This window comes from Myotis yumanensis, unplaced genomic scaffold, assembly GCF_028538775.1.
Source record: "Myotis yumanensis isolate MYYU_CA2020_CCGP unplaced genomic scaffold, mMyoYum1.0.hap1 SCAF_13, whole genome shotgun sequence".
Taxonomy (NCBI): domain Eukaryota; kingdom Metazoa; phylum Chordata; class Mammalia; order Chiroptera; family Vespertilionidae; genus Myotis; species Myotis yumanensis.
The window spans coordinates 26,587,195-26,610,983 of record NW_027223764.1 but is presented as its reverse complement, the minus strand read 5'-3'; the positions used below and the strand labels follow the sequence as shown (position 1 = coordinate 26,610,983).

At 42.7% G+C, this 23,789-nt stretch overlaps 1 protein-coding gene across 3 annotated transcripts in view; it reads left to right on the top strand.

Moving 5' to 3' along the window:
• The window catches only part of STAMBPL1 (STAM binding protein like 1), a 45,357-nt gene that overhangs the window by 8,351 nt on the left and 13,217 nt on the right, over window positions 1–23,789 (top strand). For 2 of the 3 annotated variants that reach the window (XM_070432746.1, XM_070432747.1), the window contains exons 2-6: window positions 11,835–11,917; window positions 14,647–14,864; window positions 17,282–17,357; window positions 20,770–20,865; window positions 23,134–23,491. In XM_070432746.1, the coding sequence (XP_070288847.1) occupies window positions 11,888–11,917; window positions 14,647–14,864; window positions 17,282–17,357; window positions 20,770–20,865; window positions 23,134–23,491 (778 nt within the window). In that variant the 5' untranslated portion in view covers window positions 11,835–11,887. Of the gene's footprint in view, window positions 1–11,830; window positions 11,918–14,646; window positions 14,865–17,281; window positions 17,358–20,769; window positions 20,866–23,133; window positions 23,492–23,789 lie in introns of all 3 variants that reach the window. The other variant, XM_070432745.1, reaches the window with a different exon arrangement.

Sequence of the window (23,789 nt, the reverse complement as noted above, 5' to 3'; positions counted from 1 at the left end):
ACTCCAGTGTGGATCCCTTTTGAGAGTGTTTACATTTCAAACTCAAATGGCTGGGCAATTGTGCACCTTTTAATTAAAGGTGGAAGGAAGACTACAATCAGTAATTCTGATCTTGGTTAAATTGAGCTCAGCTAAGGACCAGGTGAGTGTGTTTTTCCTGTTGCTGGAGCCATAGTTTTTAATCCTGGAAATAAGCATTTCAACCATCGAGAAGAGTCCTTTCTGCTTCAGTCTTCTGGTGGATGGACTCTAGCTCTTTTCCAGTCTGTTTTGTCCTTGCAACGTTGGTTTGTAAACTGTCCCACAAGATAAGTTTTCTTTAAAAGGAGAAACGAATGAAAAGAGAGGCCTGGAGTAAGTCCTGCACATGTTTCTGATTTTGTTCCGTGGGGCAGAGAAACTGGAAACTGAATCAATATAGTACGTTAAGAAAAATAAATAAGAAGATGCAAGTCAGTTGGAATTGTTAATGGGTATGGAACTTTATTTTCTCAATTAAGAAATAATTCAATAGATTAAAATGTAGGATTTGAAAGAAATGTAAATGACCATCACCCTGTTATGACATAAAGGTTATTTTTCTTTGGCAAATATAATGTTATTGAAAACCTTAGAAAGGTAACTAGGGAAGTGCTTCTCAGACGGAAATAAAACAAAATGTCTTCCATCCCACCCCCATAGATTAGTCAGTAAATTTGGGTGGGGCCTGGGAGCCTTCATTTTGACCACCTTCTTGAGGGATTTTGATACAGGTGGTCACTTAAACCACACTGAAAAAAACCTACATAAGAGTTAAATCTAATTTTATATTCAGATTTGTGCTTCTTTTGTTACCCTTTCTGCATTTTACCTCCTGATTTCCATAGACATTTTCATGTCATAACATACACATCAAGGCTGCCTTGGAGTTTTCATAATGGCACTCTATACTTGTTTCATTTTCTTATTAACACCTGTTTTTTGATGGACAGATTCAGAAAACCACAGGGCTGGTGGGAGTTTTTAGACAGAATGGCAGATGTCAGGATAGGGCATAAAGTGTTTGATCAAAAAAGGAAGTAGGGGAAGACATATTTTGGGGGACAGTGGAAAATGAAATCTAGTAATGCGCAAGAAAAGGGGTCAGATCTCTGGCCCCGAAGGGCTGGTGAGGGTGTTTAGACCTCTTTCTGTAGGCACTTGGTTACCAGAGTGCATTTTGGGACAGAGAGCTAACCTGATGAAGTAAGCATTACATCGGAGCTAGGGACATACAGTACCTGGTCCAGATCAGAGGATTAAGAAACATGTAGGCAAAGCCAACTGGTTTGTCATCATAAAGGCCAGAGGGAATAAGGGTGAGCAATTAGAGCCTTGAATTTGGCAGGACTGACTGTGAAGGGTTTATGCAGCAAGGTTCTCTGGCTGTGTGTCCCAGATCTGTAGCCAGTATATTTCTATTTCCAGCAACTGCGTGTGCGGCTGTGACACTAAGACCACCCAGCTCAGCCAACAGGCCAGACCAGCCCTTCTGGATTTAGCCCTTGAATAGCTGCTACAACTACAACTGCCTTAACAATATTGCAGAGCAAGGGGGACACAATGATTCTCAATTTAGATCAGAGGAAACAGACTCAATAATTTATCAAAAGTCACACATTTGGAAACAGATGTGGCAGGGCTCGAGTTCAAATCTGGAGCTACCGACTCAAAACTTATAGGCTGAAAAAAGTGTAATTTGTCTGATTATGAAGTGAAACACAATTGTAACAAATTGTACAGAAATGAACTGAATGTGAAATCCTTCATGATTCCATCTTTAAGAGAATAGGGGAGAAAATTCAGTATACATTGTTTGGACTATTTTCTTGCAAATGTTAATATGCATTAAATACATGTATATTAGAGTATTACAGGATGGAGTCGTACTTTATATTATTCTACAACTTGCTTTTTTTCACTTAATGCTATAAGTTGAACAACTTTCTGATTCCATGAGTATGGATGTAAGCCCTTTCTCATGGCTTCACCCTCTATAGAGATTCTTGTTTGTTTGTTTTTTAATTTTTATTGTTGAAAGTATTACATAGTTCCTCCCCCCCATCCCCACTCCTCCCCATTAACCTCTTCTAGCCCGCTCCTGCCCTCTGCCCCTCCTCCCCAGGCCCTCACCATCCCACTGTCTGTGTCCACGGGTTATGCATATATACATACAAGTAGAGATTCTTTATTTTAAATAACCCCCTTCTGATGGCTATTTAATTTTATTTCCAAAATGTTAATATTTTTAAACCATGCTGTAATGAGAGAGAGAGAGGGAGAGAGAGAAAATGAGAATTACTTGGGTAGGATAGTCAATGAAGAAAACTTAGAATTGGAAATTGCTTGTTCAACAGGAATGCATATTTAAAAAATCCTTTTTCCCCAGCCAGTGTACTCAGTGGTTGAGCATCAACCTGTGCACCAAGAGATCACAGGTTTGATTCCCAGTCAGGGCACATGCCCGGGCTGCAGACTTGATCCCCAGTGGGGGCCATGCAGGAAGCAGCCAAATGATGTTTCTCTCTCTCTCTTTCCCTTTCTATCTCTCTAAATATCAATAAAAACATGTTTAAAAAGTTGCCCATATTTTGTCTTTGTAGCAGTTACCACCATTTTAATGTTATAATGGTGCAGATAATTGTTTAGTATATTTATACCTATCTGCCCCATCCCATACCTCTAGCAGAATGTACGTTTCATAAGATCAGATACTGTCTCTTTGCTCACCATTGTATCATTAGCTGCTAGCACAAAGTAGGTGCTTAATAAGTTATTTTGGATAAACACACGAATGAATGAATTTAGTTGGTAGCAATATTTGTGGGAAAGACATAGCAGCCTTGAAACTTAGTGAGTGAGAAATCAGTTGGATGTCCTGGTGGAAATGGATGGAGGACATTTGAAGACACAGTGCTGAAGTGCAGGGCAAGCTTTACTTGAAACATGAAAAAAAGGTGTCTTACAGAATAAAGGTATGTTAAGTGGAAAGACAAAAGATTAATAGTTGAGATGCAGGGTGAGGTAAGTAGGAGGAAAAAGGAAATATGTCTACTTTTTGAAGCCAAGGCAAGTGTCTGTTCTAAAGTAGGGAATATTCAGCTGACTAAGGCCAGGTATTTGGGAGTCATCTGTAACTGTCTTAGAGAAATGTTTTCTGATAGAGTGAGTCTCAAGTTTTAATGTGCATAAAAGGTCTCCAGGGCTGCTTTATCTCATTTCATCAATCTAGAGATTCATGGTTCACCCTTCCCAGAATGTCTGACTTGCTGGGGCCTAGAAATCTGTTTCTTGTAATAACCACTCTCCTCTTCCACCAAGTAATTATGGGGTAGACCGCCAAGGAATCACTTGGAGGAAACTTAACATTAAAGTAGAGGGATGTCGGCTACGGGGAAGGAACACAGGAAAGGGGTGAGTAGTGAGCAAAGAGGAACAGCAGACTGCCACCTGCTGTTTCAGCATTTAGAAATGGATGACTGGGAAGGCCATGGATGGACAGAGACTGTTTTGCTTTTGTCCTTTGCATTGAAGAGATTGTCAGGGGCACCATTGAGAATGTGAATGCAGCTGGCTTCTGGAGCGTGAGGGACAGTTAGGATGCCTGTGGTTGGGGAACAGGGGAGGGGCACTAAATGAGAAGTGTTCCAGGAGAGCTTGTGCTTTTCAATAGTAGTGCTGTACTCAATTCACCTTGCTGAAGTACTGTCCTTAGAAAATGTATGAAAATTAAATAAAGTTCATTAATAATGCCTAAGGACTGACCTCATCTTGGAGCTTCAGGCAACTGGCAGGCAAGAAGATGATGCTATTTTAAAAATTTATTTCTGACTCATGCTTCGTTGAATTAGATAACTTCTGGATAGCATTGTCTTAAAAGCAAATTGCAATAAAAAGGAAAGTATGTACATTAGAATTTTAGTGGCTTATGGGTGGCTTTTCTTTAGAATACATAATTTCCAGGAAATTTTCGTATTTCAACAACAGGATAACAAAGTGAACATGCTCCAATGGATTTATGATGGCAAAATAAGTGTGTACAAATCTGAATTCCTCCCTTACACCTAAAATTTATTTTCCAGTGTTTTCTTATGCATATTAATTAAATCATCTCAGTAAGAAAACAGAATGGCATTGAGTATAAAAACATCAAAGAGACTGTTGATGTACTAACTGAATGTTTTAAATCTTTCACGATGAACAGCCCAGGTCATTTTTTTTTCCCTAAAGCAGGTCCCCATCTGTCAGAGCATGACTTGGGAGATCCTCCTTTCTGCCTGTGTCATTTAAAGTGGGAGAATGACAGTTTACCTCCCTTTATCCAAATCAGGTTAGACCACTGCAGACCACAGTCTACGTTATGACAACTTCCTTTGTTTATTTCCAGCTCAGTACATGGCAACAGGTAAGCACGAACTCTGACCTAGTGGGGTAAAGGAAGGCCGCTGGTTGGCCAATTAGAAATGAGACTCCAGGGGGTGGCATGAGGTGTTTGGCCTCTCTCACCTGCTGATCCAGTTCACCACAGCCTTCAGGTTGACAGAGTGCCAGGGAGAAGGTGAGGCGCTTGGGCGAAGTCTCTCTGGCTCTCCTCTGGTGCCCAGTCTCTAGGGAGGTTGTTCCCTGCCTGCAAGTGTCTTCTCTGTATTTGGGAAATGTGGCTTTGGGTGTGAAAGTGGGTCAGGATTCTGAGTTTAACCACCCAAAAGGTCTTTAAAAAGAAAGGAAGAAAAAGAAAGTTAACGGAATCGAAGCTTAAAAGGTCACACCATACACACTGGGCGAGGCCAGATATTTTTCTCGCTGTTCTGTCCTGGCATGATTTGCTGCTGGTTTTTAGAGGCTGGACTGCCAAGCTGCTTCCACATTTCCTGCGGGGAAGTTGGGACATGGAGACATCAAATTGGGGCCCCGCATCAAGGGTGCTGCTGCTGGGCTGTGCCACTGTGAGGGCGCAGCAAGAGTAAACTGCCATCAGCTCAGAGCTGTGACATGGCACATTGGAGGGAGCTCCTGCCCCTCGCAGGCCACTCACGGACCACACTCATTTTTGCCACATGCCCTCTGGGCCCCTTGGGGAACTGCTTAGTTGGTTCCAGGAGCTACTTGTTAGCTGAATCCATGGATCATAGAGGGGTTGTCCTTTGTGTGCTCATTGTGAATATATGGTGTGGATATCTCCTCTGGGCCTGGTTCCTCAAGGCCTTGTATGTGAGGATTAACAGGAAGCAGACACTCCCCTACTCTTCTTTTTAATTTAAAATATATATATATATATATATATATATATATATATATATATATTGATTTCAGACAGGAAGGAAGAGAGAGAGAGAGACAGAATCATCAATGATGAAAGAGAATCATTGATTGGCTGCATCCTGCATGCCCCCAACTGGGGTTTGATCCCGAAATCGGGACACGTGCCCTTGACCAGGAATCAAACCTGGGACCCTTCAGTCCACTGAGCCAAACCAGCTAGGGCTTCCCTACTCCTCTTTAGAAGGATATTTAAAAAGGAAAATGGTTGTGTCTTCAGAGGCTATACAGTGAGGCAAAGAGGCTAGAGAAGATAGGAAGTTCTAAAGCAAAGGAACTTAACTCTCAAGGGGTACATGACAGGTTAAATGTGTCCCAGGCTGTAGTTGAGATGTTATCACATCAGGAATGTGGGCTGTACTGGGGGTGGGGAGTGGGGAGCAGGTTGACATTCAATCGACATTCCTGATGAATGTTTTCTATAAGCCACGCTGGAGTGATGAGGCAGGTGTGATGAGCCGCCTGGGAATGAGGAAAGTGAGCTGGGAGGGTCTAGGAAGGATGACTAGCAAGTAGATACAGGGCCCACGTTCACACCCAGGCTGACTGGCTACGCTGCCTTTGTGCTCTGTGCCCCAGCGCACGTCAATCCTCCACTGAGAAAAGAGAATTCATGTTTTATTCCTGCCTGATGTTGAACGTTTTCCTCCTGCCTTTGGTATTCTCTGGGTGTCTTGTTTCTCCCTTACACCTGAAGTTTATTACACCATAGCTGCTGAAGTGTGAGGAGCTAGAGAAGTCAGCTCTGCCAGCATCCGGCTTGATCCACTGCTGTCCACCTCCTCGTCCCACCCAAGACACTGTCACCTCTACCCACTGACATCCTGCTTCCTCCCTTGTCCCCATAGTCTATTCTCACCAGCAAACCCACAGGTCTCTTTGAAAACAATAATGTCATTTACATCACACTTTTGCTCAATACCCTATAGCTCCCCATTTCACTCAAGGTACAGTGAAAGTCCAAATGTTGATCTGTAAGGCCTCCTTACTTTCCTTGCCTCTCTGATTTCTTTTCCCACTGTTCTCGTCTCCACTCTTTTTTCAAGAGGACAGATTACCTTCTAACTTACTATGTAATTTATTTATTCAAAATTTTTATTGTTATCCTGTCTCTCCTGACCAGAATGTAGACTCCACAAGGGCAGAAATCTTTGCAAACTTTATCCATGCTCCACATACCTAGAGCAATGCTTGGCACATCCTAGGTGGACAATGGACGTTTGTTGAATGAATATATGATTGAAAACAACGAATCAACCTGTATTGAGAGAATTAAGTGAGCTATCTATAAGTTTTTAAAGGCTGGTGCATTTGTCGGGGGAGGGCATATTTTAGCATGGATCTAGGGCAAAATATTTACTAAGCTTCTATTACATGCCTGGGAATGTGATGGGAAGTATATTGTGGACTTTAAGGAAATTGCTTCTTCACTCATTAATTTAACAAATATATATTGAGCCCTTATTAAGTAGCAGGCATTGTTCTAAATGCAGGATAGAAGATAAATAATAACAATGAAATGTTCCCGGTACTGGGCACAGTGGTGCCAGATCCTCTGATATATATATATATATATATATATATATATATATATATATATAACTTTTTTTAAAGAGAAGCTGAAATCTGAATTTTTGTAGGAATTTCCCAATTTTTAAATTTTAATAACTAACTAAAAATCTAAGTTTACTGTAACAGCTAAATTAAACATTTATGATGACCAAATATTGCCTTTGGGACTGTAGCTTATATCTGTTATGTTTGAGGGATTTTGTGATACTGATTCTAAAGAAGTACAACTTCTGGATGGATAAGTGGGATCTCCCAGGCTGGGCAGGTCTCGGGTGCGCTGTGGGAGGAAAGGAGGAAGTGAGGATATTTCTGCTTCTCCCTGTACCTGGGCCAAAGGTGTGGAGGGAGGCGGGACAGGCATAGTGCCGAGGTGGGAGGGATGAGGGAAGAGGTGTATTTCATTATCTGTATTGGCAATAGTCTCCCTGGGCTACACTGAATCATCCTTTCTAGGTTAAACTTATTGCCTGTGTCAGGATACAGCTGCCTAAACAAAGACGAAGTACTAGACAGGATGGAAATTGATCTCTGTCATAATGGTCTGCGTGCAAGGAAACTAGACCACTCCTCTTCTCTTCTTGCTTTGCCGTGGCTCCTCCTGGTGACTGAGGTTGGCTCACCTGTGTGGCAGTATTCCAGCCGGCAGGCAGGAAGGCCAAGGGCGATGGAGAGGCCATGTCCCTTCCTTTAAAGGGTAGGATCCAAACTTCTATTCATACCCCATTGGCCCGAACGAGGCTGACCTAACTCCAAGAAAGGCTGGAAAATGTAGGTTTTACCTGGGTGGCTTTGTAGCAGCTAAAAATTGTATTTTCATATTAGAAAAAGAGAATGGGTATTGCAGAACAAGCAGCAGTGTGCTGCATTTGCTCCCCTGGGCCTCAGGTTGTATGAGGTAAGGTATCTCTTACTGTATGCTCAGTTTTCTAATTATTTTAACAGATCTCAGTAGCACAAATGGAAGGTGACACTTGACATTCATTTTTCCCTCTTTTAGATTCTCCTATGTGTCTGGTTAGATTGGAGTAGCATGCTCTGTTTTGTTTTGCTTTGTGTGTTTGTGTGCACAGTTGATGTAGAGCAGCAGTTTTGGTATTGGGACCCCTTTGCACTCTTAAAAATTACTAAGGACACTAAAAAGCTGAGTGTGGGTTACATCTATTTCTATTTGCCATATTAAAACAGACATTTATAGGCATATTCAAGTAAGCATTGCATGAACTTGAACCTCTAGAAATACCACTATACAATTGTTAGAGATTGATGGTAAAAAGCCAGTAATGTTTCAGTAATATTATGAAAATAACTAGAGGGCTGGTGCATGAAATTCGTGCATGAGTAGGGTCCCTAGGCCTGGTTGGCGATCAGGGCCAATCTGTGGGGTGACCAGCAGGGTGATCGGGGGCCCCCCGCTCGTGCCCACCTTGGCTGGCCTGGTGCCGCCTGCTCGCCAGCCCCCACGGCTACCACCAGTCGCCTTCCTTTGTGGGGCAATTGGGACAGAGGGGGTCCGCTGACACCCACCTTGGCTGGCCTTGGGCCTGTGGGCTGGGGGCAGCTCCTATTTTGAACATCTGCCCCCTGGTGGTCAGTGCACATCATAGTGACCGGCCGTTCTGCTGTTTTGGTCGATTTTTATATTAGACTTTTATTATATAGGATATTGACCACACACACACCCTTGAATAGGATCTTGGGGACCTTTTCTACATTTTGACAGCCACTGATCAAGAGAACCTGTTTATGTTGATTTTAGTAACTATAACATATCACAACTAATAAGTGCTAGGAATGGAGTTAAAAAAAATAAAGAAATTAAGACAGGATCAGTGCCATGGAGCAGTTAATGGTAAATAATAGTAAGTTGACCAACCAATCTACAAACTTGTTTCATCTTAGATTTGAGAGGAGTTGGGTCTCTTTCTATTTCTGAGTTGTACATAAGTTTATGTGTGGGAGTTAATGGTGTTTAAGATATATTGAATTAAACATTTCATACATTTAAAAGGTCATTACAGAGAAGTTTGTTTGATTTTTGTGCATACTTACCATTGTTGTGGGTCACTTAGCCCTGAAACTGTCTTTTCTCCCTTGCACATCCCACTGCCTACAGTGGAAGTGTGAAGAGCTGTGTGTTTGCATTTTCAGCCACCCTTGCAGCCAGGCTGCAGGCATGTGACCTAGGCTCTGCTAATCAGATACCTCCTCTCAAACTTTGGAACAGAAACTAGTGACTTGAAGAACTGGAGGCAGCTCCCCATGTTTTCCAGGGCAGCAGCGGGTGTTGCTGGTGGAAGCTGCAGGCTCCCCAACCCATCAGACAGGTGCTGCTGTGTGAAGTGGGATGATCTTCCTGGATATGTAGCCTCCAAGCCTGGTTTCTCTGGTCTTCCTGGAATTTTTTTTTTATAAATAATTTTTTATTTTCCAATTACAGTAACCCACAATATTCTTCCTGGAAATTTGTGATCTTTCCATTGTCCTCTGAATTCAGGAATCAGTGCTTTTACTTACAAGAATCCTGCTTGATACATTCTCAAATGCAGTGTCTCTGGAAGTATTGTTTGGAAACCTCCTGTGTCAAAATCACCTGGGCCACATCCTAACATGTAGTGCCTATTGGTGGGCTTAAAACTGATGGGTTCAGAACCATGTGGGGGAGTTCTAGGAGACTGCATTTATAAAAAGTCCTAGGTTTACAATGGGGGAAAGGGAGGATATATATAATATTTTCCACAATAAAGATTTAAAAAGGAAAAAGCAAAATAAAGACAAGTCCCAGGTTTCTGTAATTTTTAGATAAAGTAAAATTTAAAAATCACTGGTTCTTATGTTTCCAACTTCTTAAATGATTTTTTCTGTTTAAAGTTCTGAGTAACCCCAGAAGGTTTTGCAAGACCCTAATCAATGACTACTATTTCCTGGTTCCATTCTCTTCCCACCCAGCTCCAAAGTCCCCAAAATCCTCTTTGTTCTGTTCTCTTTAATACTTGTAATGTCTTTTTTTTTTTTTCATGGTTTAGTTCTCACTGAGAGGTGGTAATTCCCCAAATGGGATTACCTACATTCAATGGTGACTGAATTAATTTGGGTTTTAAACTACACTCTGACCATGACTCTCTCTCCAGGTTATCTCTTTCTGGTGCATTTCTGCAACCTGCAAGCTTGGATCTCCAGGGATCACTAGAGAGAAGGAAGAGGAAAGTCTAGAATATGCTGTGTGACTTTCCTTGAAAGGTTTTTCAGCCATGGATGTAGGCCAAAAAATAACAGATGTGTTGAATGATCTACTTCTGAGATATCTAGAATCACAGAACGTTATAACTTGAAAGAATGTGGCTTAACCCTCTCATTTCATTAATGAGGAACTGACAAGGAGGTCTGTGTCCATCATCACATCAGTGACTAGTGGCATATACAGGCCCAAATACTTCTAGAAGAAATAGGAAGTGGTGATGCAAAGCTTGATCTAACTACCATAAAGAAGGAGGAGGCTCACATTTGAGTGATTCTTTGAACTTGGGTATATTCACTTAACATCTCTGAGCCTCAGTTGCCTCAACTACAAAATAAAGATTCTATTAATAGTTAAGATTTATAGGATATTGGCTGTGTGCTAAGGACTATTCCAAACACTTTATATGTTAATTCATTTAATCCTCATCACAACTGCATGACAGAGGTACTATTGTTTACCCCATTTTTCAGATGAACAGAGAGGGCGTTTAACTTACCTGCAGTCACACAATTAGTATGTTTGTTTTCTATTGCTGCTTTACAAATCACCACCAGCTTCATCACTTTATTATCTCAGAGTTTTGTGGGTCAGGAGTCTGGGGATAGCTACGACTTCAGCTTGGGGTCTCACAAGGCAGCGATGGAGATGTCCAGCAGAGTAAGGGTCTCATCTGAGTCTTTTTTAAACCCACGAGGTTATAGGCAGAATTCATTTCCCTGAAGCTGTGGGACTCATGGTGGCTGAGTCTTCAAGGCCAGCAGGAGAGCGTTTCCCTCTTTGAAAGGTCTCTCCTGATCACGTCTGGCCCACCCTGGAGAATATCCCCTTTGGTTACCGTAACATCAAATGTTGAGGGGCCTTAATGTATTTGCAAAATCTCTTCATCTTTGCCCTACAACGTATATAAACATGAGAGGACTATCCCATCACCTTTGCTATGTTCTATTGATTAGATGCCAGTTACAGGTCTTGTCCACACTCAAGGGGATGGGAGTTGACCCGTGGATACCAAGGGGCAGGAATCACAGAGTCATCTTAGAATTCTACCTCCATAGCTGGTAGGGCTTAGTTTAAGCCCAGACTGACTTAAACTACGAGTCCATGGCCCCTGAGTTCATGCTCTTAACCACTATGATCGTTCTCACTTTGAAGAAAGTAAACCCACTTAATAACCTTGCATAGGATTCAGAGTAAGATAATGCCCAGCAGATTCATTCTGGGTGGTAGGCAATAATTAATTTTCTTCACACCTCCACTTTCAAGAAACCATAACCACCTGCAGTTTTGTATTTTCAGGAAGTTATTTTCAACGGTCGGTCGCTCTAAAAAACTGAGATTATTAAAGTAACTTCAATTTGTTCATATTCTTCTGAGGCAGACATAACCCTCAAGTTTTAGATTTGAGGCAGGAGTCCTTAAAAAAAATAACCCAAGCCTGGCCAGGATGGCTCAGTGGTTGAGCTCGACCTATGAACCAGGAGATCATGGTTCGATCCCCTGTCAGGGCATATGCCAGGGTTGCAGGCTCGATCCCCAATGATGATTCTCTCTCATCATTGATGTTTCTATCTCTCTCTCCCTCTCCTTTCCTCTCTGAAATCAATAAAAATATAAAATTAAAAATAAATAATAAAATAAAATTATTTTAAAAAATAATCTAAGCTCTGCTTTTTTGTTTTTGAGACAGATGAAGTGATCGAGAAGAAACACTGAACACCCTCATTTTGGAGACAGGGCACCATGGACTGTGAATTTACTGTGAATTCTCTGGTAGGTAGCACCACCTGATATTTTAGATATGGTTGGAAAACCCAAAAGGGGGAACGGAAACAAACCAAATGTGAAATGAATCACAGTTACTTCAAGTAGTTTAGCACTTGTCACTTATCATCCATCTGTGTGGCCCCCTCCTTTGAGGAAGTGACTAATAAAGCCATCTTTGCTAGAATTAAAAATAATTTTTTCCACATGATTGTAAAGTGTTGCTTTGTCCGGTTAGATTCTAGAAGTGTAGTCCTTTAGCAGAACACACTATTTGCGAAGAATTTCAAAGCTTACTTTGCAGCAGGTCCATCTACCACTTCATTTGGGCCTCAGTTTTGTAGATAAAAGGTGGAGGCTTACCTTGTGTGGTAATGACCGAGGAAAACATTTTATGGTTAACACCTACGTGTTGCTTTGGGATCTTGTGTAAATGTCTGCATTCTTGGAACTCTTGTTTTTCTCACTTTCCACTTTCAGCCCAACACCGTGCACATTTTCTCTAGTTACATCTTAGAGGAAGCGTGTGCAGGAGAGGAAATAACAGGGGCTTTGGGGTCACATGGGTTTATTCTGTGTCCCAGATCAGTCTTCGAGCGTGAATATAGGCATATTATATAATCCCCATGGCCCTGTTTTTGTACTCTGTGCCTTATGACAATTGGAAACAATATTTTTAATGTTCCCAGCCTGTCGCAGGGGCTTGATAAGTGGAAGTTATCATTATTATCATTACCTACCCTCCTCCTGATGACCCTCCCCAGCCCACTCACTGCAGCCCTGTGGGTAAACCCTGAGAGCAGCAGTATATTGCATACCCTCTACACACAACGGGTCCAACTTATGAGGAGTGAAGGAACATTAAAAATATTGTTTCCAATTGTCATAAGGCACAGAGTACAAAAAAGGGCCATGGAGGTTATATAATGTGCCTATATTCACACTCAAGACTGATCTGGGAGATTGATATGTCTCCTTTTCCCTTCTGCTCTAAATTGAATTGGCTTCCCCACCCAGTCACAGGAGGGATAGCTAGAGGCCTCCAGGGTGGGAAGCCCAGGCCCTGAGAGCATCCTTGGGAAGAAAGAAACAGGGAGGAGGAAATGCACCCACTGTAGGCCGAGTCAAAAGAGTGATAGAAGGTGCAAGAGGCATAGCCCGCTTTGGACTTCATGTGGCCCTGGGAAACCCAGTTATGTATGGCTCTCTGGTTATATATTAAACCTCTAGAAGCAAGAGTCATTCCAGGTCTCTAGGATTCTATCTGCTATAAAATTACCACCCAGGTAGACCAGATGGCTTTGGAAAAATTCAAGGGATCTAATTCACTGCACCTGGCCCCTAAAGACTGGATCAGTAATTCATGGCCAGACTAAAACTATGTCTACCTTGATTTCTTTTTAAATTTTCTACAGATCTTAATCAAATGCTCTGCCCACACCTTAGTGAGACTTGTAACCTACCCTCTGACAAGCTGAGAGAGACTTGGGAAGCTAAATTTGTTCTGGTCTAACTCCATTCTTGGGGCATCAAAAGATGGTAGAGTGGTCTAAGGTAGTGCTTCTCAAACTGTAACATGCATCAGGGCCTCTGGGAAACTGGTTACAACTTCAAGCCAGTCTCCAGAGACTTTGAGTCTATGGAAATGAGGTGGGGCCGGTTAGGAATTTGCATTTTTTAGAAGCCTGTGGAGGCCGATGCTGCTGGTACAGGGAAGAACTGGCCTAAAGCAAGGGTCAGAAAACTGTGGTCTGAAGGCCCAATTCATCTGCTTGTTTTTGTCAATAAAAATTTAGAACAGAGCCAGGATCGTTTTGTTAAATACTATGGCGTGTGGCTGCTTTCACACCAGCACAGCTGAATGGCTAAGGTGGAGACAGTGTGGCCCGCAGAGCCTAAAATACGTGCTGTATGGCCTTTAACAGAAAACAAACAAAAACTTGCTGACTTTTTTGCCTTTCTGAAGCACTTTCTCCCGAATAATTGAATTATTACCTTGAATGTGTATATGTTGTGTTTTTCCAAATGTGCACAGATGCTGTTTTTATTAATAAAATACAAATATATTCATATCACTGACTTTTTCTTAGTAATTGCAGTCAGGGACGAATTAGTGTAACTACTATTATGTGAAGGTCTGAGAGTATTTTTAATGTTAAAAAAAGGGGGGGCAGGTGTCCATAATGCAAGGAAAGGCTTCTCTGGGACTTACCTGTGGAATTTTATTCACTTGGTGAAGACACAGGGAGGCCCTGGAATCTCCTTATTAAAACTAGATATAGTCTGGGACAGAGCTGAATCCTCATAGCAACCTTGAACCCAAGCTGCATCTTGGAGACCCTTCGGAGTAGAAAGACACAAGCCCTACCCTGGCAGGAACCCTTTTTCCGTGGCCCAGGATGGAAACACCCATGAAGAAAAAGAATCAATATTTTACTTAAAATGACCTTCAACATTTGCATACCAGGAACTGCCACATAATTGTACTCTAAAACCTAAAAGAGATCTTCCCTCAAAAAAAAAAAAAAAAAAAGTATATTCATCCTTGGAGATGTGTGTCTTTTCGTGTGTGTAGATCACATGGTGAAGCAAAAAGACGTTGCTTTCATCATCTTATTAAGTCTTATGAAAAGCTTTCCTTAGATGTTGGCGTCAGGTATTTAGTACAGAAAATACACCCATCATTTCAGTCAGATCCATTTCTTCTTATAATCAGAGGTTCAAACTTTGCTTTGCAGAAAAAATTAGCTGCTATGCCCGACCACACGGACGTGTCCCTGAGCCCGGAGGAGCGGGTCCGAGCCCTCAGCAAGCTTGGCTGTAACATCACCATCAGCGAGGATATCACCCCGCGCCGCTACTTCCGATCCGGAGTAGAGATGGAGAGGATGGCATCGGTGTACCTGGAAGAAGGAAACTTGGAAAATGCCTTCGTCCTGTATAATAAGTTTATAACGTAAGTCTTTGAAGTGAGAGAATTGGAAATACATCGACGTGATATTTTGGTGAGACGGTTTGGATGCCGGGAATGTTTTCGTGTTCAGACCAATTTTACAATCTCCAAAAACATTAAACGTGTAGGTTTTAAAATGACCAAGTAAGTGTCCTCAGAGGCATCCCATATCATGTCCGAGGCGTGGGGATGGGGAGAAGGTCGGGGATGTGATGAGGACTGTGAGAATCCCACTCACTAGGCCAGCATGGTAATCTGCATGTCCCTGCCTTTAACACTCTTCTCAAGTAAAATTTCTTTTTGTTTCATGTCATTTTACCCCTGCAGGACTGCAAGCTTTATGAGAGCAGGAACCATAGTGCGGCTCTCGCTACAGCTTCTAACAGTGATGGCGAACGTTTTGAGCTCGGCGTGTCAGCGTTTTGAAAAGCCCTAACTTAACTCTGGTGCCGTGTCACGTGTAGAAATTTTTTGATATTTGCAACCATATAAAACAAAGATTTATATTTTTGATATTTATTTTATATATTTAAATGCCATTTAACAAAGAAAGATCAACCAAAAAAATGAGTTCGCGTGTCACCTCTGACACGCGTGTCATAGGTTCGCCATCACTGATCTAGAACATGCCATTCACATTTTAAAAATTTGATTTGATGGGTTGAGTCCGGAGGATGCGTTAGCACTGGTAGAAGGAGATGATTCCAGGATAGACTGTAACAGTCTGTTTGACATTGTAGTTATTTAAAAACACACACACACACAACAACCAGCACATACAATTTATTTAGCTGTGTAATAAGCTAAGTATAAAGGAATTTCCAAAATGTTGAGGGAAAGTGGCTATCTCAAAACAGCCAGGTGAAAATATCATACTTCTCAGTAGAGAGATATTGTTAGTAACATATCCTAGTTTAAGACTTAACAGAAATGGGATTTGGATTTTCTTTACCAATTTGCCAGTTTACAGGTTGGGAAGATCTGCTAGCAATAATTATTTAAGCTGAAACCCTTATTTTTGTTTTAATTAGATGTCACTTGTTGATTAATTTCACTAGTTCAGTTGGGGACTTAACCTGAGAACATTTGAGAAGTCGATGACTGGCAACCTTTGTTCCACCTGGCACAATTGTTTCTAGAAAGTTAAACAATAAACATTAAATTGGAGGTTATCAATTGTCATCAATAGCACATTTTCCCCCAAAATTTTAATTTCCTAAGTAGTACAGGTTACTAATTGGCAATATTTCTTTTTCACTTTCTGTTCAAATTTTGCACACATTTCTATGGAATTGAAAGTGTGGGAAAGGGAAAGGCCACTATACTCTCAGTTACTGACTAATCAGAATATATTAATCCTCCTCGATCATTACCCATGTGGTAATTTGTAGTTCACTTACCTTCCCTGGGCTTTAATTCCTTATCTACTAATGACTTGAGGATGAATGTCTCTGAGGTCTCTTCAACTCGAAATGTTTGTGACTTTATTCTATTTAAAAAGACCTAGGCAACTAACAATTTATGTCGCCTCTTAAAGGCTTAATTCTCATTTGAGAAATGAGAGTTATAATACCATTCTAGGTTACCTATAGGTGAAATGACGAATGCATGTGTGCTTTGTAAACAACAGAATATGAGTAATCATATTAGCTGATCAAAAATAGTATCTATAGCCCACCACAATCCATGAAGGGTTATTCATTCATTTAACAAATATTTACTGAGCACTTATTATGAGCTGTACACTATTGTCCAGGCTGGGGATACATCAGTAAGAAAATCCAATGGAAACAATATCTGGTGGAAGCATTACTTGTAGTTTACTGTATCTGGAAGTGATGTACCTGGTTGGCTTTAAGGATTTGCCTTTACTTCTGCTGTCCCTGGTTCCTCAAAAAGGAACAAGAAAAATAATTACCTCCTAATTAGCACCTAATCCACTAGGGATTCTAGCTGTTATTTCTCTTGGCTACAAATTTTCAGTTAAGAGTTTTTGATATATCCACCATGACACTCCTGAATCACCAGTGGTCTTTTGAGTCTTTTTCAATCATGAGAAGGGATTATATTGATCTTTCCAAACTCTTACATTTTACATGATACTCTGTGTTGCCAGCTTCACACGTAAGTATGATGGTGCTGTGGTGGGATTAAGTAGCCAGAACCCTGAGAAAGACCAAGTGACCTGGTCTATTTAGGGATCATCCTGACCCTCTTGACCTCAGGTCTTAGTTTACTGAGCTTAACACTCCCGTGAAGCCAAAATCATACTCAATGCCATTAGGCAGATGAAATGAATATAGGTTAAATAATACTTTATTTAGCATGTCCTTTTTGAAAGGGAGGCTCATTCTCATAGTAAAATGATCATTGATCTTTTTCTGTCAGATAATGCTGAGATGTGCTTTCTCCTTCTCTAGCTTGTTTGTAGAGAAGCTTCCCAACCATCGAGATTACCAGCAATGTGCAGTCCCCGAAAAGCAGGACATTATGAAGGTATGGTGGGGTCGATTCTCCCCTGCGGCATCAAATGTCCCACAAGTATCCATTACTGGTTCACACCCCCTTCCTTTCCTCCTCTGACTCATCCTCTTGAGAGTTTAAGCACCAAGATTCATTCCATTAGCCATGACGTTTCGATTTCTTCTTCGACCTTTAATCATTTCTGAGCCAGTGTGGGATGTCTAATTGAAACTGAAGTGGAGGGAAGGGGAAGAAAAGAAACAGATCAAGAATGTGCTCAGTAACTTTATGGCGTGAAGAATAAATTATTTCACTGTTTCTCCCAGAGATTGACAGAATGGCTATCTATTTCTCCATACTTGAGACTGTCTGGCTGGGTGTAATTATTCCATGCAGTCCTGAATCTCCAAACTTTGAAAAGCATTGAGTATTAAGGTGCTAGTCTAGTCTACACTAATAAAAGAGAAACATGGTAATTAGCTTACGACCGCTACCCTTCCCATTGGCTAATCAGCATATCCTTATGCAAATTAACTGTCAGCCAAGGTGGCGGCCGGCAGCCATGCACTGAAGCGAACAGGGAGGCTTGCTTGCTCCAGTGACCTCGGACTCCAACGTTCCCCACCTCACTTGCCGGCCTCTCAGCTGCAACTCTAAGCAACTATGTTGCAAATATAGAAGCTAAGCAAAACCCCAGAAACCTGTGTTAGTCAGCCAGGTTCAGCCAGCTGGACCGCAACATTGTATCAAATACAGAAGGAAAAACAAAGGCCAGAAACCAGCTTTCAGCAGCCGAGGCCTCAGAGCTAAAGCTGGCCCAGAATAAAAAAAAAGAAAAAAAGCGGTTGGGAGCTTCAGTCAACCCACCAGCTTGAAAACAGCCCTCAGCCCCTCAGCCAGGCTGGCCAGGAACCCCAGTGGGGACCCCCACCCTGATCCAGGACACTCTTCAGGGCAAACCAGCTGGCCCCCACCCGTGCACCAGGCCTCTATTCTATATAGTAAAAGGGTAATATGCCTACCGGCACCGGGATCAGCGGAGCAACGAGGCCTCCCAACACCGGGATCAGTGTGACAGGGGGCAGCGCCCAAACCCCCTGATCACCCTGCGGCTCTGTGTGTAACAGGGGGCGGGGCCACAACCTCCCTATCCGCCCTGCTCTGTTCGTGACTGGGGAAGGCGCCCCAACCCCCTGATCAGCCCTGCTCTGTGCCTGATGGGGGGAGCTCCCCAACCCCCTGATTGCCCTGCGGCTCTGTGTGTGACAAGGTGCGGCACCCCAACCCCTGCCCCCCTCACGGGCCCTGCTCTGTGTGTGACAGGGTATAGCCATAACCTCTCCATCGGCCCTGCCCTGAGTGTGACAGTGGCGGCACCCAACCCCCTGATCGGCCCTGCTCTGTGGGTGATAGAGGGTGGCGCCCCAACCCCCCTCCACGGACCTTGCTCTGTGTGTAATGGGGTAGAGCCATAACCTCCCCATTGGCCCTGCCCTGAGTGTGACAGGGGGCGGCGCCCCAACCCCCTGATCCACCCTGCTCTGTGTGTGACAGGGGGCAGTGCCCCAACTCCCCTATCGGCCCTACTCTGTGAGTGACAGCAGGGAGCTCCTCAACCCCCTGATCGGCCCTGCTCTGTGAGTGACAGGGGGAAGCGCCCCAACCCCCTGATCGGCCCTGCTCTGTGCATGACAGGGGGTGGTGCTGCAACCTCCCCATCGACCCTGCCTTGACTGTGACAGGGGGCAGTGCCCCAACCCCCCAATCGGCCCTACCCTGAGCGTGACTGAGGGTGGCATCGCAACCTCCCGATCCACCCTGCTCTGTGCATGACAGGGGGCGGCGACCCAACTCCCCAATCGGCCCTGCTCTGAGCCTGACCAGGGGCTGCACCTAGGGATTGGGCCTGCCCTCTGCCACCCGGGAGCAGGCCTAAGCCAGCAGGTCGTTATCTCCCGAGGGGTCCCAAACTGCGAGAGGGCACAGACTGGGCTGGGAGACTCCCCTGCCCCCCCCCAGTGCACAAATTTTTGTGCACCGGGCCTCTAGTCCTATCTAATAAAAGAGAAACATGATAATTAGCCGTACGGCCGCTACCTTCCCATTGGCTAATCACTGAGATATGCAAATTAACTGCCAACCAAGATGGCGGCCGGCAGCCAGGCAGCTGACTCGAACAGGGAGGCTTGGTTGTAGGTAATAAAGGGTTTAGGGGGTAGCCTGAAATATTCTCAAGGAAAAGGCAGATTGTTGAAATGTATTTATTTCTCGTCAACATTTATAACATACATAGTTTCAAATATCTTTTCCTGAGAATGAATCCTTTTAAAGTAACATTTAAAATATCTTTTTCATGTATTAGTCTTAAACAGTTTGGGTTGCTTTTATATGAAGGAAGATAAACAATGTAGACAAAGCCAAGCACAGCATGAAATGTGAAATAACTCTCCAAAGGTATTTTACCAGATAGTGGAATAAAGGCTCTCTTACCAGTTACATAGAGCCTGAGGCTGCCTGTAAGCAGAACCCAAATTTTGTCAAATGGTCATCACTATTTTAAAATTTTTCTTTGCATACTTATCTGAAGGGTCATTCATTTCCATGCTATTGTGTAACATTTCCCCTCAATTCTGTTGTTCATTCAACCTCAGAGGGTTCTGTGTAGAAACCAAGTTCCCAGGCTGCCAATGTGACTCATTTACTCTAATTTGGGGTTATTCTTGTTTTTGCTTGTAGGCAAAATTCTTCAAAAGCATGTCTTTATGCTGGATGGATGGATGGATGGATGGATGGATGGATGGATGACGAAAGATTATGAGAACAGAAGTTTAGTGGGAGAGCCTGGAGATTCAAATTCTAGTCATAGGGGGCAAGCCTTTTAATTTCTCTAGACCTTTGTTTCCTCATCTCTAAAGAGAGGGTTGGGGGATTGTGCTTGGACTATGTCAGGTTTCTCAGCCATGAAGAGTCACTGGGAAGTTGTTTGAGATCCAGATTCCCCAACCCTTTCCCTTCCAATAAAGATGTGGCTTCGGTAAATCTGGGTTTTATGCCTGGAAATCTATTTTTATGGAGAGTTCCTCAGTGCATTTTATAGTCTGTCAAACCTAGGAGCACTTATCTACCATGTTCTTCAGTGTCCCTTCGGAGCATGGTGACATATCTTTACATACTGTGGAATGTGAAGTTGAAAACCCACTGCCTCAAAATGGGGTCTCTATCCAAACAAAATGCAGATAAGCATTGCAGAGGGGTCCATTTCTCCCCTCCCCTACTGAGGAGTTACATTTTGGAACCTAGAAAAGAGATTTATTTTCCACCACCATCTTTGGTTACTTGTGTTTTGATTTCTAATTCACATTCCAGCTGTTTTTCTTTCTCAGCTGATGATCTGAAAGACTATATGAAAACCCCACTAATCCATATGTATATATATTTTTAAAAGAAACTGAAGGAGATTGCATTTCCAAGGACAGATGAATTGAAAAAGGACCTTTTAAAGAAATATAACGTAGAATACCAAGACCATATGCAAAGCAAAGTAAGTCCAATAAATTGGTACATTTATTTCATGCATTTTCTGTGCAAATATACTTTTGAATTTCATTTTTATATGAGTTTTTAAATGTCTATGCATTTGATTAAAAATTAAAGATGCAGTGATGTAACGCCAATAAAAAATTCATGTTGATTTCCGGGTTAAGCACTTGCACCAGAGATGTGGTATTTCCATTTCCCTCCAACATCTAATAAAGTGGTGCATTAGAAAATAGATTTCCTACAGAGATTTTAAAAGAGCTTTTTGATCAACTCTTGCCAATGTAACCTTGAGCCAGCTGACTGCTCTTTGATGATGAATGGAGGTAATAGGTGCTAGGAAGAGCAAGTATATGGTTTCTGATGTATCTAATTTGTAGACCTTGGAGATGTGAATTAGATTCTTATATATTGCAGTCAGTACTTCACTGAGGTAGAATTATAATTGTATGAGTGAAATATAATCATATCACCAAGGGATGATGGCATCTGGGTTCTTATTAAATAAAGACTGAAAATGATAATGAGACTGAAAGGCTTTGAAAGAAGACATTGGCCAGTTTATAGGAGACCCAAGTTGAAAACATGAATTCTTAATGTTTTTCGCTTTCTTATAAAGATTGTTTTGCCTTTTCTGTTCATGTATTTATATGCTCTGGGAGTCATCACCTTTGCTGACTCTCACTTCAGTTAGTCTGGACACGGTCACAGAACTTCCCTACGTTCTTTGAGCATAGCCAGAGGTGAGGTTTGAGTAATGTATGTGGTTTTTTTTAATATATTTTATTGATTTTTTACAGAGAGGAAGGGAGAGGGATAGAGAGTTAGAAACATCAATGAGAGAGAAACATTGATCAGCTGCCTCCTGCACACCTCCTCCTGGGGATTTGCCCGCAACCCAGGTACATGCCCTTGACCGGAATCGAACCTGGGACCCTTCAGTCTGCAGGCCAACACTCTATCCACTGAGCCAAACCGGTTAGGGCTTGAGTGATGTTTTTGACTAAGTGACAGAGGAAATGTTGAAATCAGAAGATTCCTGCAGGTGTGGATATTGATGACTTGATTGGATTTGAACTATGAAAGATAAAATGGATTCTGGAGGCTCAGACAAGGCAACAGCAAGGGGAAAAAAGCCCAGTTCAGTCTCCCTTCCATAGCCAGCAATGCGTCTGGTTGTCCCCTCCAGATTTCCTTGGGAGAAACAGCCTCAGCAGCTGTTGCACGGTCTGACTTCACAGTTCACAGTAGTAGCATCCCATGTGTATGACATGTAGAAATCTCCTTTATGCCTAGGAGAGATGAACAGACACACCGGTGAGTCCTGGCTACAGGCAGCACCAGTATTACCTGGGAGCAGTCAGAAATGCAGAATCTTAGGCCCCACCCAAGCCTGCTGAATCAGAATCTGCCCCATGACAAGTATATGGTTTCTATGTGGGGCTGTAAGCTGTGCCCTCCCCCGCCCCACCCAACTACCTTACAGTAGCTCCCACAGTCTATTTTCACAATTATTTGGGGGAACTTCTTTTTAAAAATTATATTCTTACCTAATAGTACCTGGATATTTCTGATAAGACGGGAACTTGGGAATCTTCATTTTAAACAAAAGTGCAGGTTTGTTGTACTAGAGATGATTGGACCGCATTTTGAGAATTGTTTTTTATTGATCCCCCTTCTCTGTAAAGTTCCTGGAGTCACGTGCAAAGGGTACTAGGGCAGCCTGTCCCACACCACGGCCTGCGATGATGGGAGTGCTCTGTGGAACTCGCTGGCGGGGGAGACACTAGCCACATGGTACTCAATTCCTAGCAGGACTGAGAAATTGCATTTCTAATTTCATTTCATTTTAATATATTTAAATTGAAATAGCCACCTATGGCTAGTGGCTCCTGTATTAGCCACTGCAGTCTGGGGTGTTATAACCACTTCTGAGATACTTTGTCCCTCAGGGTTTGGTGAGGCAGGCTGAGCAAAGCATCGTGACCTTGACTCTCTAATATTTAAAAGCGCAGGGGAATGGAGGGAAGTTGACTGTCATGGCCTGTCTCTGGTAAAATATGAGTGGATTTAGAACTGCTGCCCGAATCAGGTTAAGGGGCTTTGGCTAGGACGTTATATATTTTCCTCACTGTCACACGAGTGTCCCCTACGGGCAGATGGCAGTATCTCGCTGCGTCTCTGTCTGCTGGAAGATTGAATGTCTATTCCCAGGGTGATGTTCTTGCCTTGGAAACTAACTTTTTGCTCTGGCAACCACATTTCTTTTAAGAACAAATATAGAGCCGAATTTCTCAAAAAACTGGAGCATCAGCGATTGATAGAGGCCGAAAGGAAGCGGATCGCTCAGATGCGCCAGCAGCAACTGGAAACGGAGCAGTTTCTGTTTTTCGAAGATCAACTCAAGAAGCAAGAATTAGCCCGAGGTCAGATGCGAAGCCAGGAAACCCCAGCGCTGTCGGAGCAGATTGATGGCAGCGCCTTGTCCTGCTTTCCCAAACACCAGAACAATTCCCTGCTGAACGTATTTGCCGACCAACCCAATAAAAGTGATGCCACCAATTATGCCAGCTACTCTCCTCCGGTCAACAGGGCCTTAAAGCCAGCTGCTACCCTCAGTGCTGTTCAGAGTAAGTGTGAAATGGGCCCCTGAAAGACATTGAATCTCTTCTAACGGGACCGTATTTCTGGAACATCTGGGAGGGTGCTCATTTCGTTATCAATCGTGGTAGGACCCCCTCCATCATATGTATGCATAGACAGAGCTAATCCTTCTGTGGCTTGTACTACATGGAACTTGAAAATTCAGGATTTGCCCTTGAAAGAGCAGAGACTCAAATACACGGGACTGTATTCAGTCACGGTACAGAGAGTCTAAAAGAGAAGAATTCCAAGCATTATTTTTTTTCTTTCATGTATTTTATCAAA